Source organism: Macaca fascicularis, chromosome 3 (assembly GCF_037993035.2).
Source record: "Macaca fascicularis isolate 582-1 chromosome 3, T2T-MFA8v1.1".
NCBI lineage: Eukaryota > Metazoa > Chordata > Mammalia > Primates > Cercopithecidae > Macaca > Macaca fascicularis.
In genome coordinates, this window is record NC_088377.1 from 139,843,350 (window position 1) to 139,857,812 (window position 14,463).

At 34.0% G+C, this 14,463-nt stretch overlaps 1 protein-coding gene across 1 annotated transcript in view; it reads left to right on the forward strand.

The window, feature by feature from the left end:
* Positions 1 to 3,138: 3,138 nt before the first annotated feature.
* Positions 3,139 to 14,463, forward strand: part of LOC123572243 (cadherin-related family member 4-like) — a 48,015-nt gene continuing 36,690 nt past the window's right edge. The window contains exons 1-3 of the mRNA XM_045387991.2: positions 3,139 to 3,244; positions 3,999 to 4,220; positions 4,688 to 4,833. Coding sequence (XP_045243926.2) covers positions 3,184 to 3,244; positions 3,999 to 4,220; positions 4,688 to 4,833 — 429 coding nt within the window. The 5' untranslated portion in view covers positions 3,139 to 3,183. The remainder of the gene's footprint in view (positions 3,245 to 3,998; positions 4,221 to 4,687; positions 4,834 to 14,463) is intronic.

Consider the following 14,463-nt stretch of genomic DNA (forward strand, 5'->3'; position numbering starts at 1 on the left):
GAAAGAACATGTGTTTGGCTCTCCAATGATGTTTGAGTTTTAAACTCATAAAAGGGCATAATTAAAATATAATTTTTTAAAATTAAAAATAAAACATTTGTTCTTAGATGCCATACATTGGCATATGTATTATATTAATGAGATAAAATGAGATTAGCAATCACTCAAAACTATGATTTATAATAAGCACCAACAATGTTATGTTAAAATAATGATTATAGCTCTAGTAAACTATTAGATATTAACTTTAAATTTACCTTTACTCATGGAGGAATGATATTCACCAGGGTGCCAGTGATAGCCATGTAATTGTAATGTTTAACAATGAATTACTATTTAATGAATCCAAATGATTTCATATGCAATATATTGAACTTATTAATAAAATAATAAAAAGGAATATTTCTTTAAGTCAGTATTACTAATCATGTATTTTATGAGGTTATTTCTCTTTAATGAGCATTGACCTGAAAAATCACCCCAATATATTTTTACTAGTCAATTCATTTTTTAAATTATTATTTTATGATGTAATATTTGATATTAGATAACATAAGTAACATATTTGCAAGTAATAAAGCATAGCAATAAAATGAACCCCTGAGCCTATCATCTCACTTCAGAAATTGAATATTACTAAGAGCTGTGCTGCTACCCTTTGCCATCCCTCATCCTGAATTTTGTGTTTGTCATTGACTTGGGGATTTTATAGTTTTGTCATCAATGTACATATTACTAGATAACCTTGTTATGTTTGCTTAGTTCTTGACCTTTAAAAAAGTGGTATACCTATGCAGTCTTCTGTAACTTGATACTTGATTCATTATGTGTTTGAGTCATTATTGTTTAGGGAGTACTTGTTTATCATATCTATCATCTGTCTGTCTATTTATCATCTATCTATCTCTCTATCAGTCACTTAGTTGCTGTAATGTTCCATTATATATCTTAATATTCCATTGTATGACTATAAACATTCTCCCATTGGTAGAGATTTGAATTTCCTCCTGGTTTTTCTGTGTTATGTATATCATTGTAATGAGCATTCTTGTGTGTTTCTCTTAGTGCCCCCCAGATCAGAACTGCTATGTTATAATGTATTTAAACGTTCAGCTGTATGAGTTTAGTGCCAAGTTGCTTTCCAAAGAGGTTGTACCAGCTTATACTGTCACCTGAAATGGATATGCATTGCTTTTGAGCAATATTCTTATAATAACTGCTACTGTCACATCGTTTAACATGTTTTTGCCTAACTGATAATGAGATCGCACATCATTCCATATATTCACCAAATATGTGAATAAACATTAAATATTTGTGTTTCCTTTGTGTGAAAAGCATAATCATGTCTTTATCCATTCTGTTTTGTTATTATTGGTGTGATATACTCTGATATTTTGGAAAATATCCTATATTTTCTTGTAAATATTTTTACAAGTGGCATTTCATATTTAAGTTTTTCTAAATGTAAAAGAACTTATTTTGTGGTCTGCAGTAAAGTAGGAATGCAATTAATTATTTTTCACTATTTAGAGCACCTACTCTCACAGTGATATTTCTACAGAGACTTCTAATGCTATCTCTGAAACATATAGAATTTCCATAGATGCTGTGTCTGCCTCTGGCTATTTCCTTATTGTAGTTGTAGTTCTTTTCATTGTTAAATTTATGTCTGTATTTTCATATTCTCTTAATATCGATAGAAAAGGCATACAATAAATTTACAAAATAATTACTGGTGTAAATTGTTAACTTCCTGACTCATATATGATTCAGTGCCATTGTTCTCTTTGTTACTTTATCTATTTAGAATATAGACTACAGAATTCTAATATTGAAAAGCACCTTAGAGATTACTTAATATGCTACTTCATTCACGAAAAACTATTTTGCCCCATTTGACTGTTTCATTTACGGACTCTGATTTCTATAATTCTGGGAACACTGTAGAATTTTGAGAAAACAGTTTTATTCACCTATCCTTTTTGCACAAACTCAGTATCCAGTTGCTACACATAACTTCCCTCCTTACTAGGTATTGGCTGTTTGTTGAGAAAAAATAGTTAATGTGAATGTGGCTGAGGCACAAAAAAGATCTTCAGAAGAACTGAAGACACAGCACGCGATCACATTCTTTCCACTCCTCCCCTTGGATGGCCCCAGACATACTCTAGGCTACAACCACCCTGAGGATTGTGAAGGGCAAGACTCTTGCCACTTCCCTTTGTATTTAATGTTATTAAAGATCCTGAAAGCATCATGCCTGCCATGCACATTCTTCCCAGGAGAGTAAAGTGAAAGAGCAAAAATATGAGATGCTTTGACCTCTTCCAGCAGAATGGATCTCAAGTTCTGTTTTTGTGTAATTTTGAAGCTTGCAATTCGAAGCTTGCTGCCTACAGATTATTTCCACTAATACCCAGATCTAACTCATTTTGAAAGAACACAAATTCATGACTACTTTTTTCCACATCATAGTAACTATTTATGAAGATAATGCATAAGAAAATGGCAATCTATGACAAATGAATCAGTGCGAACAAATGCACATAAATATGATACCCTACTTTTGCTCTTAGCATACTTTTACAATGTATGGTAATAATTACAAAGTGCCAGAATATGAAGTAATATCATCTTAGTTTTGCAATAAATTTATAGTTGTATATTATAAAATTTTGCAGTACAGAATCAACTAGCTACATATACCTTTGAGCTCATGAAGTGTGTTTTGTCCAAATTGAGATATGCTATAGTTTTCAATTAAGCAAAGAATTTCATAGAATTAGAATGAACAAACATGTAAACATCTCATCAATATTTTTGATATTGATTGTAATTTAAAATGCTAGCATTTGGGATATGTTTGACTAAATAAAATACTTTATTAAAATTAATATTACCTGCTTATTTGTATTATTTCAAAATATGGCTACTAGAAAGGTTTAAATTTCATATGTGGCACACATTTATGACTCATATTCCTATTGGACAATGCTGTTCTAGAATATCACTTTCACTAATTTGTTACCAATATAAGTTTCGTATGTCTTCATTTTGGATTCATGCAAATAACAAAAGAGATGTTTAACCAAAGAAAACAAAGTGAACCATTGATACACTGTTTTTCATCTACAGATTGGACCTAGACATCTGGATTTTGATAACGCTATTTTTGCAGGAATGCATTTCAAACATACATTGTTTGTGAAAGTGTCTGATGAAGGAAGTCCTGTACTATCAAGTAAGAAATTACTAATGTGAAATATTAAAATAGTTTGACATAGAAAGCACCCAGTGCATTTAAAAATTGTGTCTCAGAAGTTTGTCATATTTATAAGTATTCAAATAATCTGTTATAATAACGTATGCAATATATTATTATATTAACTTATTTAGTGCTCATGCACAGCTATTTAAAAACTGAGTCTACATAAAAACAAACTAGAGAATGAAACCCAAATGTTTAATACAGCACATTACAGTTATTAAAATACAATGTCAAAAAATAAACATTTTTAGAATACTTGTGTATTTAAAATACTTCTCAAGGAATTATTTGTTTATTCTACTTTAGAGAAAATACTAATATTCAGATTCTCATAGTAAATTGCATTTCTTTCATTATTATGCTGAAGTATTTTGATTATATTTCAATTTGATGAATAGTTTGTCAGATTTTGGAAACTATGGTCTTTAATTCAGAATAGTAGCATTTATATATAAACACACTATAAAAAACAATTGCTTTGACAGGTGTTCAAAAAGAATCAATGGAATGTTTTACTCCTAAACTTATTTCCAAATGCTCTATGATTGAAAAGGTAATAATTTAATAAAACTTATCAGTATAAATGTATAATTTATGCCCTGAGATTTTAGTATAAAATATAATAAATGTAATATAATAGGAGGTGTTAATTAAAAAGATAAAAAGGATTATTGAAGAAAACACATTATTACCTCAGCTATATTTTTATGTGCTTTCTTTTCCATAGCAATTATTACAGTCATTGTAAGCGTGAGTCGCATAAATGAACTGAATCCAATTGGAACTGCATCAGCATTTGCCTTCAGTGTATTTGAAAATAGTCCACTTGATACGCTAGTTGGAAAAGTTACATTTACTGATGCAGACTGGCCATTTAATAATATGAAATATACCATTGTTGGAGGCAATTTGGGAACACCTCCCAAATTTTACATTGAACCAGATACAGGTATTGTAAAAACGCTGATACCAATTAATCATAAAAGTAAAGATCTCATATACACTCATTGGAAATGTATTTTATTTAGAAACTGTGATCATGAGAACATCTTAAAAACTTTCTCTTGAACTATTTAATGTTCGCCTGGATTTGTTAGCTGTATCCATAAATTCTTACTTACCTAAGGCAAAGCACTAAAGCTTTGATCTTTGCTATATTGATCTTTTATATAAAGCCTATGCACTTGTGCTTTTCCATGTATCCAAGAACGTGACTTAACAGGTGAATAAAATAGTGCATAGTTTAATACCTGTTATAATTACACTTTAGGGGTATGAATATATAATGAATTTATTTGTATTAGTTAATTTCTATTCATTATTGTAATAATTTCATTTATAGAATTAACATTTTAGAATATATTGCAAGTATTTACTAATCCTGGGATAACAGGTCTCCCTTTATTTTTGCATCAGGAGTGATAAAGCTATTAGATTCACTAGACAGAGAAATTGAATCACAGTACAAGATAGCTGTGAAAGTAACAGACTTGGACAACGATGCCATCCCTGATCCCCTCAGACAGAGAAGTGGTACTGCTCAGGTGACCTTCAATGTTCTGGTAAGAATGAGTCACTGCTTGTGACATTGTTATCCCTTTGAAAGCACATTCTGGAGAAATAAAAATGAGGGGAAGTTGTAAATGGTTATATTTCAGAGTCCTTGGTATGGATCTAAATTGAGAGAGTAGCATATTGGTCCAAAAATATTCTAATTGTAACATACATTGATACAATTGTCATTATATGCAAATTAACCTGTGTGACTTCTAAACTAATTTGATTGTCTTACAAATCTGAACTTGGATGAAAGGTGCTGATACCTCTGGTTGTATTTCAGAAGTTGTTGGAGGGATTATTTTGTGGTTAAACATATTTCCATAAGCAAGCAAACATATGTCCTAGAGCTTTAAGAAGTTACTTTGATACATTTTAATCCATTTCGGTGGTTTGCCTGCCTCTTCTCACCCTCTCTGGTTTTCAAGGAAGAAATATCTTAATATTTTTTACTAATAAAGATTCTGAGAGATCAGCCTCAGAGTCTCACAAACATGAAGTATAGAGGCAAAAAATTCTAAGTTTTTTTTTTTTTAATTAATGCAAGAATATATTTTACTTGGCTTGTTCAAGGCTTACATCAATAAAATTCTGTACATTACTTTCATTGGCAGACGCATATAGAAAGAAAAATTTGCCTTTATAGGTAGTGCCAATTTTTTTATCTTATGATTTTGTTTACATTCTTTTTGGTGCTTGAGAACAGTAAGAATTCTAACACTGGATCCTATGGAAAAGACAATAACTTCTCATGAAAATATTTAAAACCACAAACATTGTTTAAAGCCTGTGCGTACTCTTGCATGGTGAACACTTTCATATGTGTTCTTAGTGAGCTAAAATAGTTAGCGGTGGTCATGACTCAGTGTTACAATCCCCACTTTAGGCTTATTATGTCTGGAAAACACAATAAACCAGGCCAAAAATCTTTGTAGGGAGAAATTTAATAAAGTGACTTGCATGGCTTCAGCAATGACTCAGAGGATGTCATAAGCTAATGAACCTACTCTCCTTATGCCAGCTTTCAATAATACATCCCAATACACTCTAAGGTACAGTTTCTCAGTAGATGTCCTTCATAGTTGCACTTCTGCAAACTTACTAGTGTCACTTTCATTTTGTGTGTGAATTCCTACATTCCAATAAGTATGAGAATAAACAATCTCTGTTCTTCATCTGTAAAATCATTCAAATTTGTTCTCTAATGGGACTAGAAGGATTGGTTCAGGAAAGAATACTTGATTTCTTGAGAGTAGGCAAAAGGCTATACATTTCCCACCATCAGATGGGTTAACTTAACATTGCTGAAGATACTGTTACTAAATTTAAATACCTTTTCTCTAAAAATACTTTCAACCAAACTTTAGGTAGAAGTTATCAAAATGCATCATTTAGAAAAAATAAGTTGAAGCCAAAATTCTCTAGCACAATAAAGTTTATTATACTACACTTTGTTCAAAAAAAGACTGAAGCTGACATATGAAGTTACACACAATAGAATATTATTACATAAAGCCAGGGCAGATGGATGAATTTTATCTATAAGAATAAACAAATAACAAAAATTTATGTTATTTATAAATGGAAGTTTAATACTGTTATAGACTGAATGATTATACCTCCCCTCTCAGTTCACACATTGAAGCCGTAACTCCCAGTGTGACTGCATTTGGAAACTACTCGTACTTGTATTTGGAGGTAATTAGGATTAGATGAAGAAATAAAGGTGAGAACATGGTGTGATGGTATTCGTGTCCTTGTAAGAAAAGACACCAGAGAGCTTGGTCTCCCTCTCTGCCATGTGAGGACACAATGAGAAGGTGGCTACCTGCAAACCAGGAAGGGAACCCTCACCAGAAACTGAACACTGCCAGATCTTTATCTTGGACTTTCCAACCTCTAGAACCGTGAGAAAATAATTTCTTTTGTTTAAGCCATGCTGTGTATGGTATTTTGTAATGGCTGTTCAAAGTATCCTAAGAGAAATACTAATTTTGGTTTAGCAAAAATGTTAGAAAGTTATAGTATTAAAACATATATTTCTAGTAAAGGATAGATACATATATATATATATCAATGGAAAATAATAGTAAGTCTAGGATCCAAGTGATAAAATAGTAGGTTAATGATAAATTATTACATAAATGTGTTAGAGTAAGAACCCATTTTGGAAAACAATGAACACCATTTCCTACTTTAAAAATATAAAAAAATTAATATGTAATATAATCTTTAATATAAAGAAACATGAAAATAATTATGAAATGTTAATTTAGGAAGGGTCATCACAAGGCAAGCATCAATTGTTATTATATGCAAATTAACCTGTGTGGCATCTAAGCAAGTTGAGACCTCATGTAGGACTAGATTGGTAGGTCTAACTACAGAGACAGTTAACCTGTCTTCAGTTCAAAAATAGCATAAAGGAAATTAAAAAGGAAACAAAACATTAGCACAAATATATTTGAAGCATTTATAAAGTAATTTCAAATATTAATATTTTAGTCAATAAAGAGCTTTTTATAAATCAGAAAGAAAAATTCTCAACAGGAATTGAAAGTTAATATATGAAAAATATTACCAACTTTACTAGCAAGTAAAGAAAGGAAAATGAAACAATCTAATTTCTATTTTTGTATTGAATTATAAAATAAAGCAGATGATATTTTTTGTCGGAAATGGTATGGGGAATTGACAGCTCATTTCTCTGGGAATTCAAATTGAATTGGCACTAGGTTTTTCTGAAGGTTTTGGGCAACACATGCAAATTAATATTCACATTTTATGTGTGAAGAAGCTCTTGTTTACAGTTAAATAATGAACCTAGCATGGTTATTGAAACTAGAGCCAGACCTTAGTCCCAGCCCTTTAGTCACAATACTCTTCTATTTTTTGACAAAAACATAACCACAAAGACTACTCTCATGATTCCTGTGGTGATAAAGTATCTGAAATCATAGCAATCATTATTTTATAAACATCTGGAAATCTTTCATAGATGATTTTTCATGTGATTAAATATTTTTCTCCACATGATCTCTATGTCTTAAAAATTTTAATTGAAGCAATTCTGGTACAGAGTGTCTACCTTTTGTTTCTAAAACAACAACAAAAGACTCCTAATATAGCACCCAAAAAACCACATATACACGATTCTGCTATGTCCTCCCAGATAAACTAATTTCCAAATGTATGTTAGTTAGCACGTCTTAATGAGATAAATTTTACAGATGCCATTAGCTATTGCCAACTTCAAATTGGTTATTGCCAATTGATATATTGATCTGAAGCTCATGTTGCTAAGAAAACTCAGGTCATGATAATAAACTGCATTATGATAAACTGGTTGCTAGAAAATGCATATTTCACAGAAGCAGGAATTGGGTGGCACACGTCTTTGTTTTGACAAAATCAGGCACTAGATTTTCAAGTAATATTTTAAAAGGAAGGGAAGTTCAGCACACATCCCACTTTCACCCTACAAATAATTATCACCAGTTTTTTTTTTGTTGTTGTTTGTTTGTTTTTGAGACGGAGTCTCGCTCTGTCACCTAGGCTGAAATGCAGTGGCATGATCTCAGCTCACTGTAACCTCCGCCTCCCAGGTTCAAGCGATTCTCCTTCCTCAGCCTCCCGAGTAGCTGGGATTACAGGCATGCACCACCACGCCCAGTTAAATTTTGTATTTTTAGTAGAGATGGGGTTTCACCATGTTGGTCAGGATGGTCTCAATCTCTTGACATCATGATCCGCCTGCCTCCGCCTCCCAAAGTGCTGGGATAACAGGCCTGAGCCACCGCACCTGGCCATATCATGTGTTTTATAATAAAGGCAATTCCTAACTACTGTGACTTTCAAGGATATTTGAAATCTCTCTTGGCTACTGTCGTTACCTAATGACGTCTACACATCTGCTTTCTCCTTGGATCATAGCACCAGCTTTAAGAACTCTGGATTTTGAATTCAATTTAATGCATCCTTTACTCCCTCCTGTACCTCTTAGTATTCTTCTTATCCTTCAAGGCCCAATGCATTCGCTTTACATGAAGCTTCACTTTTTAAATACAGTGCAAACGTTGGGCCAAACTGTATGGTAGTGCCTCTGGTCATTCTGAGAACTAACTTATCTGCTTTCAAAAAGCTTGCAGCCGTATGAATGTCTTCTTTTGAGAAATGTCTGTTCATGTCCTTTGCCCACTTTTTGATGGGGTTGTTTGTTTTTTTCTTGTAAATTTGTTTGAGTTCTTTGTAGGTTCTGGATATTAGCCCTTTGTCAGATGAGTAGATTGCAAAAATTTTCTCCCATTCTGTAGGTTGCCTGTTCACTCTGATGGTAGTGTCTTTTGCTGTGCAGAAGCTCTTTAGTTTAATGAGATCCATGTTCTCACTCATAGGTGGGAACTGAACAATGAGATCATTCGGACTCAGGAAGGGGAACATCACACACCGGGGCCTATCATGGGGAGGGGGGAGGGGGGAGGGATTGCATTGGGAGTTATACCTGATGTAAATGACGAGTTGATGGGTGCAGCACAGCAACATGGCACAAGTATACATATGTAACAAACCTGCACGTTATGCACATGTACCCTACAACTTAAAGTATAATAATAATAAAAAAAAAAAAAAAAAAAAAAAAAAAAAAGCTTGCAGCCTGGTATAGTTATTCTTATCCAGGTTGCGTGTCACCCACTAAGATGCTCCATTTGGGGTTGTAAGATCTACAAATTTGTTTCAAATGTAAATTACAGATAACTCAAATTAAGCTATGAAAGAACAAATTGCTGCTGCCTCCTGCTGTTGCTGATTCCAGTGTTAACGGTGGAGGGTGTTCAGGTTCTTGGCCTCTTGAAAACAGCATTGGACAAAACACACAAAGCAAGGAAGAAATGATGGCTTTTACTGAAAACAAAAGTACACTCCACCGTGTGGGAGCGGGCCTGAGCAGAGGGGCTCAAAGGCCCCGTTACAGAATTTTGGGGCATTTAAACATCCACTACTTGGGGTACACCCTATGTAAATGAAGAGGATGAAGTAAAGTTACATTTACTTGGCCTACCGACCTATGAAGAGGATATTTCCTGTCATATCTGAAGCATAAATCGGCTTACGTTCCCTGCCTCCAGACCCTATTTTCCTGCCTCATCTCCCGCCTGAGAGATGTGATCCCCATAAATCTTTGTGGGAGGCAGAGGGACCGATGATCTTTTTTCTGTAACTGCTCATACTGGTTGAGGCATAGTCCCTATCTGTTGGGGATCACAGAACTCATCCTGCTCTATCTAGTGGAAGCAGGGTAGCTTCTTGATAGCCAGGGCTGGTGTCTTCGCCTGGAACTGGCTGGAACATTTGTTGCATGATCATCTGAAGGAGGATAGTCTCTAGGTGAGAGGAAATGAATTTGGTTAAAATATTTAATGGGAACTTCAGGGAGTGGATACCTATGCTGTCAGAAATGTTTGTTATAAAGATTTGCAGAAGAAAAAACAAAACTTGGTGTTTTCTCGAATCCATGTGTTTCCTTAGAGTCTTAGCACAAAGATTCCATTTTGGTTTGGTTTGGTCTGTTGGGGCCTAGTGCATGAGCTGAGTCCAAAACAATGGCCTCCCAGAATTTTGTTTTAAATATTCTCCCTTTTTGGTCAGGTTCTCACTTAGCTGAGAGTGTGACTAAAACTTAAGGCCTTAGCACCACTCTCAGTTACCATCATTTTGGGTTTCTGGTCTCAGCACGTCACTTATAGGTTACAGTGTCCTTATTGTTGCACATTTCTTTCAGCTCTTGTCATTCCTGTTGAAGAGAGACCATATGACATTCTAGAGATGGCTGCTTGCATGCATTTAAAACCTTTAAGAGAATACAGCTCACCAGGGAGACTATTATTATGACTATTGGGAGGATAATACCAACAGTTCAGTGTATGCTCCTTACCCAGGGTCCCCATAAACCAAACCACCTAAAATTAAATAGATTAAAGAATGAGCTAAATGAAGAGTCTACTCTCTTGACTACGTGGTCTTTTCATTAATCCTCTACAACTGAATTTTTATAATCTGCATTTGATGTATTTCTCCATAGGCCACAAGTGTCAGCAGCTGCACAGGTACTTTTCTGTTTACTAAATTCTATTATTTAGCATAACTTTCACAAGAGAATTCAAAGTCTGTTGTGTGACGATAACCTTTAAACTAGAATTAGCTATAGAGCCTATCATGAGGTATACATTTCTAATCATTGCTTCTTTTACCTTAAACCATGGAAAAAGGACCTAACAAATGATGCCCTTCTAGAAGAGTAAAGGCGTCCTGTCAGGATACTCTTTAACCCACGATGTGGATTAAGAGGAAACTAATGTTTTGTTTTTGACTGATTATGAGGCAATGTACGTGCCATTAAAGTTTCTTACCTACATTGGGCCTTCATCTTTATCTATCAAAGATAAGGTTATCCATGTATAAGGCTGGTGACCAACTCCTTCACAAATAAAAGTATAACCCCATAAGTGCACGTAACAGAATGCTTTTTTTTCTTTGTAGAGGCATAAGCAAGAAAAAAAAATTCAAAGAAAAGAGTTTCATGATAGTAAAAGTCTTAACCTGTGAACTTGGGAAAGGCTGTTCACATCAAGGATGCCATGTTCTTCTGAGGAGAAATGTCCCGGGTTCACTTTACCCTTGTTAAGATTTTACAGATTATTGGTAAAATACAATCCAATGGGTACACAGTTCCAAAAATGTGGTGGGATCTCAGTTGTGAAACTATGAACCCAAAGCCCAAGTTCCTGAAGTTTTGCTGTAGTGTGGATGGCAAGGACAGTCTTTCTCCAATGTTCTCAGAGGATCCAGACCATGAAAAGTTTTTTTTACCTGGTGAAAATACAGTATAGCATAATAATCTGTTATAACATCAGCCCTCTTGCATGGGAAAACTTTTATACAACCAGAAAACATGCATTGACAGTGACAACTGAATGAAATCCCTTTACAAACTGTTTAAATGGCCTACCAAGTGACCAAATGTACATGAAGCTTTAATTATCTGCCCAGGAATATGGGATCAAGCACTGGTTATAAACTATTTAAACAATTTCAGTATCAGCTGGTTTAACATGAAAATCTGACAAAGTATTTTCTTGGTGTTTAGTTAATTTTTGTTCTACTTGGGTCAGTAGCTTTATACAAGGAAATTTGGTTATGTCTGTGGTTTACAATAACTTAGCATAATAACCATAATTATAATTGATAGCATATACTATTTTAGAAATCCCATACTATTTCGGAATATATATTAGTATTATTCACAAAAATATAACCTAAAGAAGACTGAACTTCATTTTGGTAATTCCATGTACCTAAACATGACAAATACCCCTGCTTACCTCATTTCTGGATTTTTCAGGGGCCCTCTGATCCATCCAGAAAACCAGGCATTAAGAAAGACAAATTTGAAACTGAAGTTTGATTTTTGAATTCAATATTGCCATAAAGTACTTATTTTGTCAAAATGATGATGCAGAAATTTTAAAGAAGCAAAAATCTTTTATAACCTTTTACAAAAAAATAAATACATTCTACTGTTTTTACACACCTCGCATGTAAAACTGTTTCTAGTTGTCTTAATTGCAAGTTACAGTGGCAACTCTTAGCAATTTTAACTTTAGTGTAAAACCTGGTAAGTTGTGTTCTAAGGTTTGACTATTTCCAGCATAGTTAGGGGTGTGGCCAACTCCACATTTCTCCTGGCCTTATCTAGTTGAAAAGCAGGCAAGTGAAACAATTTTCAAAAGCCAAAGAAGCAGTTTATGACCTGAAAACATTTAGAAAACCTAATATTTGAACATAATTTAGACCGTATATTTATATTTTGAATACACTGTATTTTACCAATAATCTGTAAAACAGTCTTTATTTCCCAAAGACTGCTAAAGTCATATAAACTAAGAAGCAGTACGTTTTCTACTTTTTTGGCAAAATATTTGATTTAAGCTCTTATAATTATTAAATCAATTAATTTAAAACTTTACAGAGGAGATTAACCAGTTTGCACAGAAAAAAAGAGATCAGAGATTGGTAAGAAACTTTTATCCTTTGCTGGCATGCCGGGGTTCTGAGTTCTCTCTCCCCGAGCAGCCTTAGTGACCCTACTTGACTGTATGCAAACAAATATATTGCCATGAATTAAGAATATTCACAAATGGTTTACAAATTTTGGAGAAATTAAGCAGAGAGAGAGAAGTATGACTCCAATTCTATTTATGAAAGTATATTCAACACGCTTAAATTATTAGAAAGCCTTAAACCCAAAAAGTTAGTTTGTAAGGATAAAAAGCTGGTGTGCTCCATTAATTACTGCGGCCTGACCAAGGTACCTTAGGAATTCCAGATAAATGGAATGAATGATGACTCGCTAGAAATTCATAGGAAACAAAATAACTATTCACAGAACCAAATACAAGCCTTCCACTAGAAACTAAAAAGCATCATGCTTTTATATATAAGGATACACAAGCAAAGCCAGAGGAGAATAAACAGCAAACAAATGAAAACTAGAAGCAAAAACAAACAGGAAACCAACCCTAAATTTTCCTACTTAATTTACCCTGGAGGCTATAGTGTTACCTAGGGCCCCCAAAACCCACATAATGAATATTTCATTCCTGACACATAATTCAGTATCCTTAAGTTCACCAACATCATTATACATTCTGTGCAATCAAGAAATCCACTTTAGACACATGACCAATAAGTACTCTAGCACTATCCATGCAAAACAGTAAACATAGTGTGAAGCAAAGCAAGCATGTATGTGAAATTTGGCTCTATGCTAAATCCAGCTTCATGCTTAACTATATTAAAAAAAGAATTGCCAAACTGTTGATGCATTTTTTATGATACTTCTTTTTTTTTTTTTTTTTTTTTTTTTTTTTTTTTTTTTTTGAGACAGAGTCTCACTCTGTCGCCCAGGCTGGAGTGCAGTGGCCAGATCTCAGCTCGCTGCAAGCTCCGCCTCCCGTGTTTATGCCATTCTCCTGCCTCAGCCTCCCGAGTAGCTGGGACTACAGGCGCCCGCCACCTCGCCCGGCTAGTTTTTCGTATTGTTTTTAGTAGAGACGGGGTTTCACCATGTTAGGCAGGATGGTCTCGATCTCCTGATCTCGTGATCCGCCCGTCTCGGCCTCCCAAAGTGCTGGGATTACAGGCTTCAGCCACCGCGCCCGGCCAACTATGAACATGTTAGTTATCAAAATGTCCCTAATTCTTTATCAGGTTCTTAAGAATATTTTATTACATAAACTTTTTCCACATCTTTCTCCCTTACTTAATGATTCCTTACTACATTGTTTCATAAATAACCTTTATAAATCTGTAATTTAACTTTTAAATAACTTTTGAATTAGACAAAATTATTCTTTTTCCACTGATAACAAAACTCTTTCTGGCACATTTTGTATACAGAATTACGTGTTAACCAGAATTTTATCCTTAGTAAACTAAAACTTTAGTGAAACCCTAAAAGCAAGAACTCCTGAACTAGTAGATATGGGCATTTATAGATAAGAACAACTCCACAATTTTAGTAGCATACTTGCCCATATTACAACACTTTCTTAATTGGAAATGACCCAGATATTAAA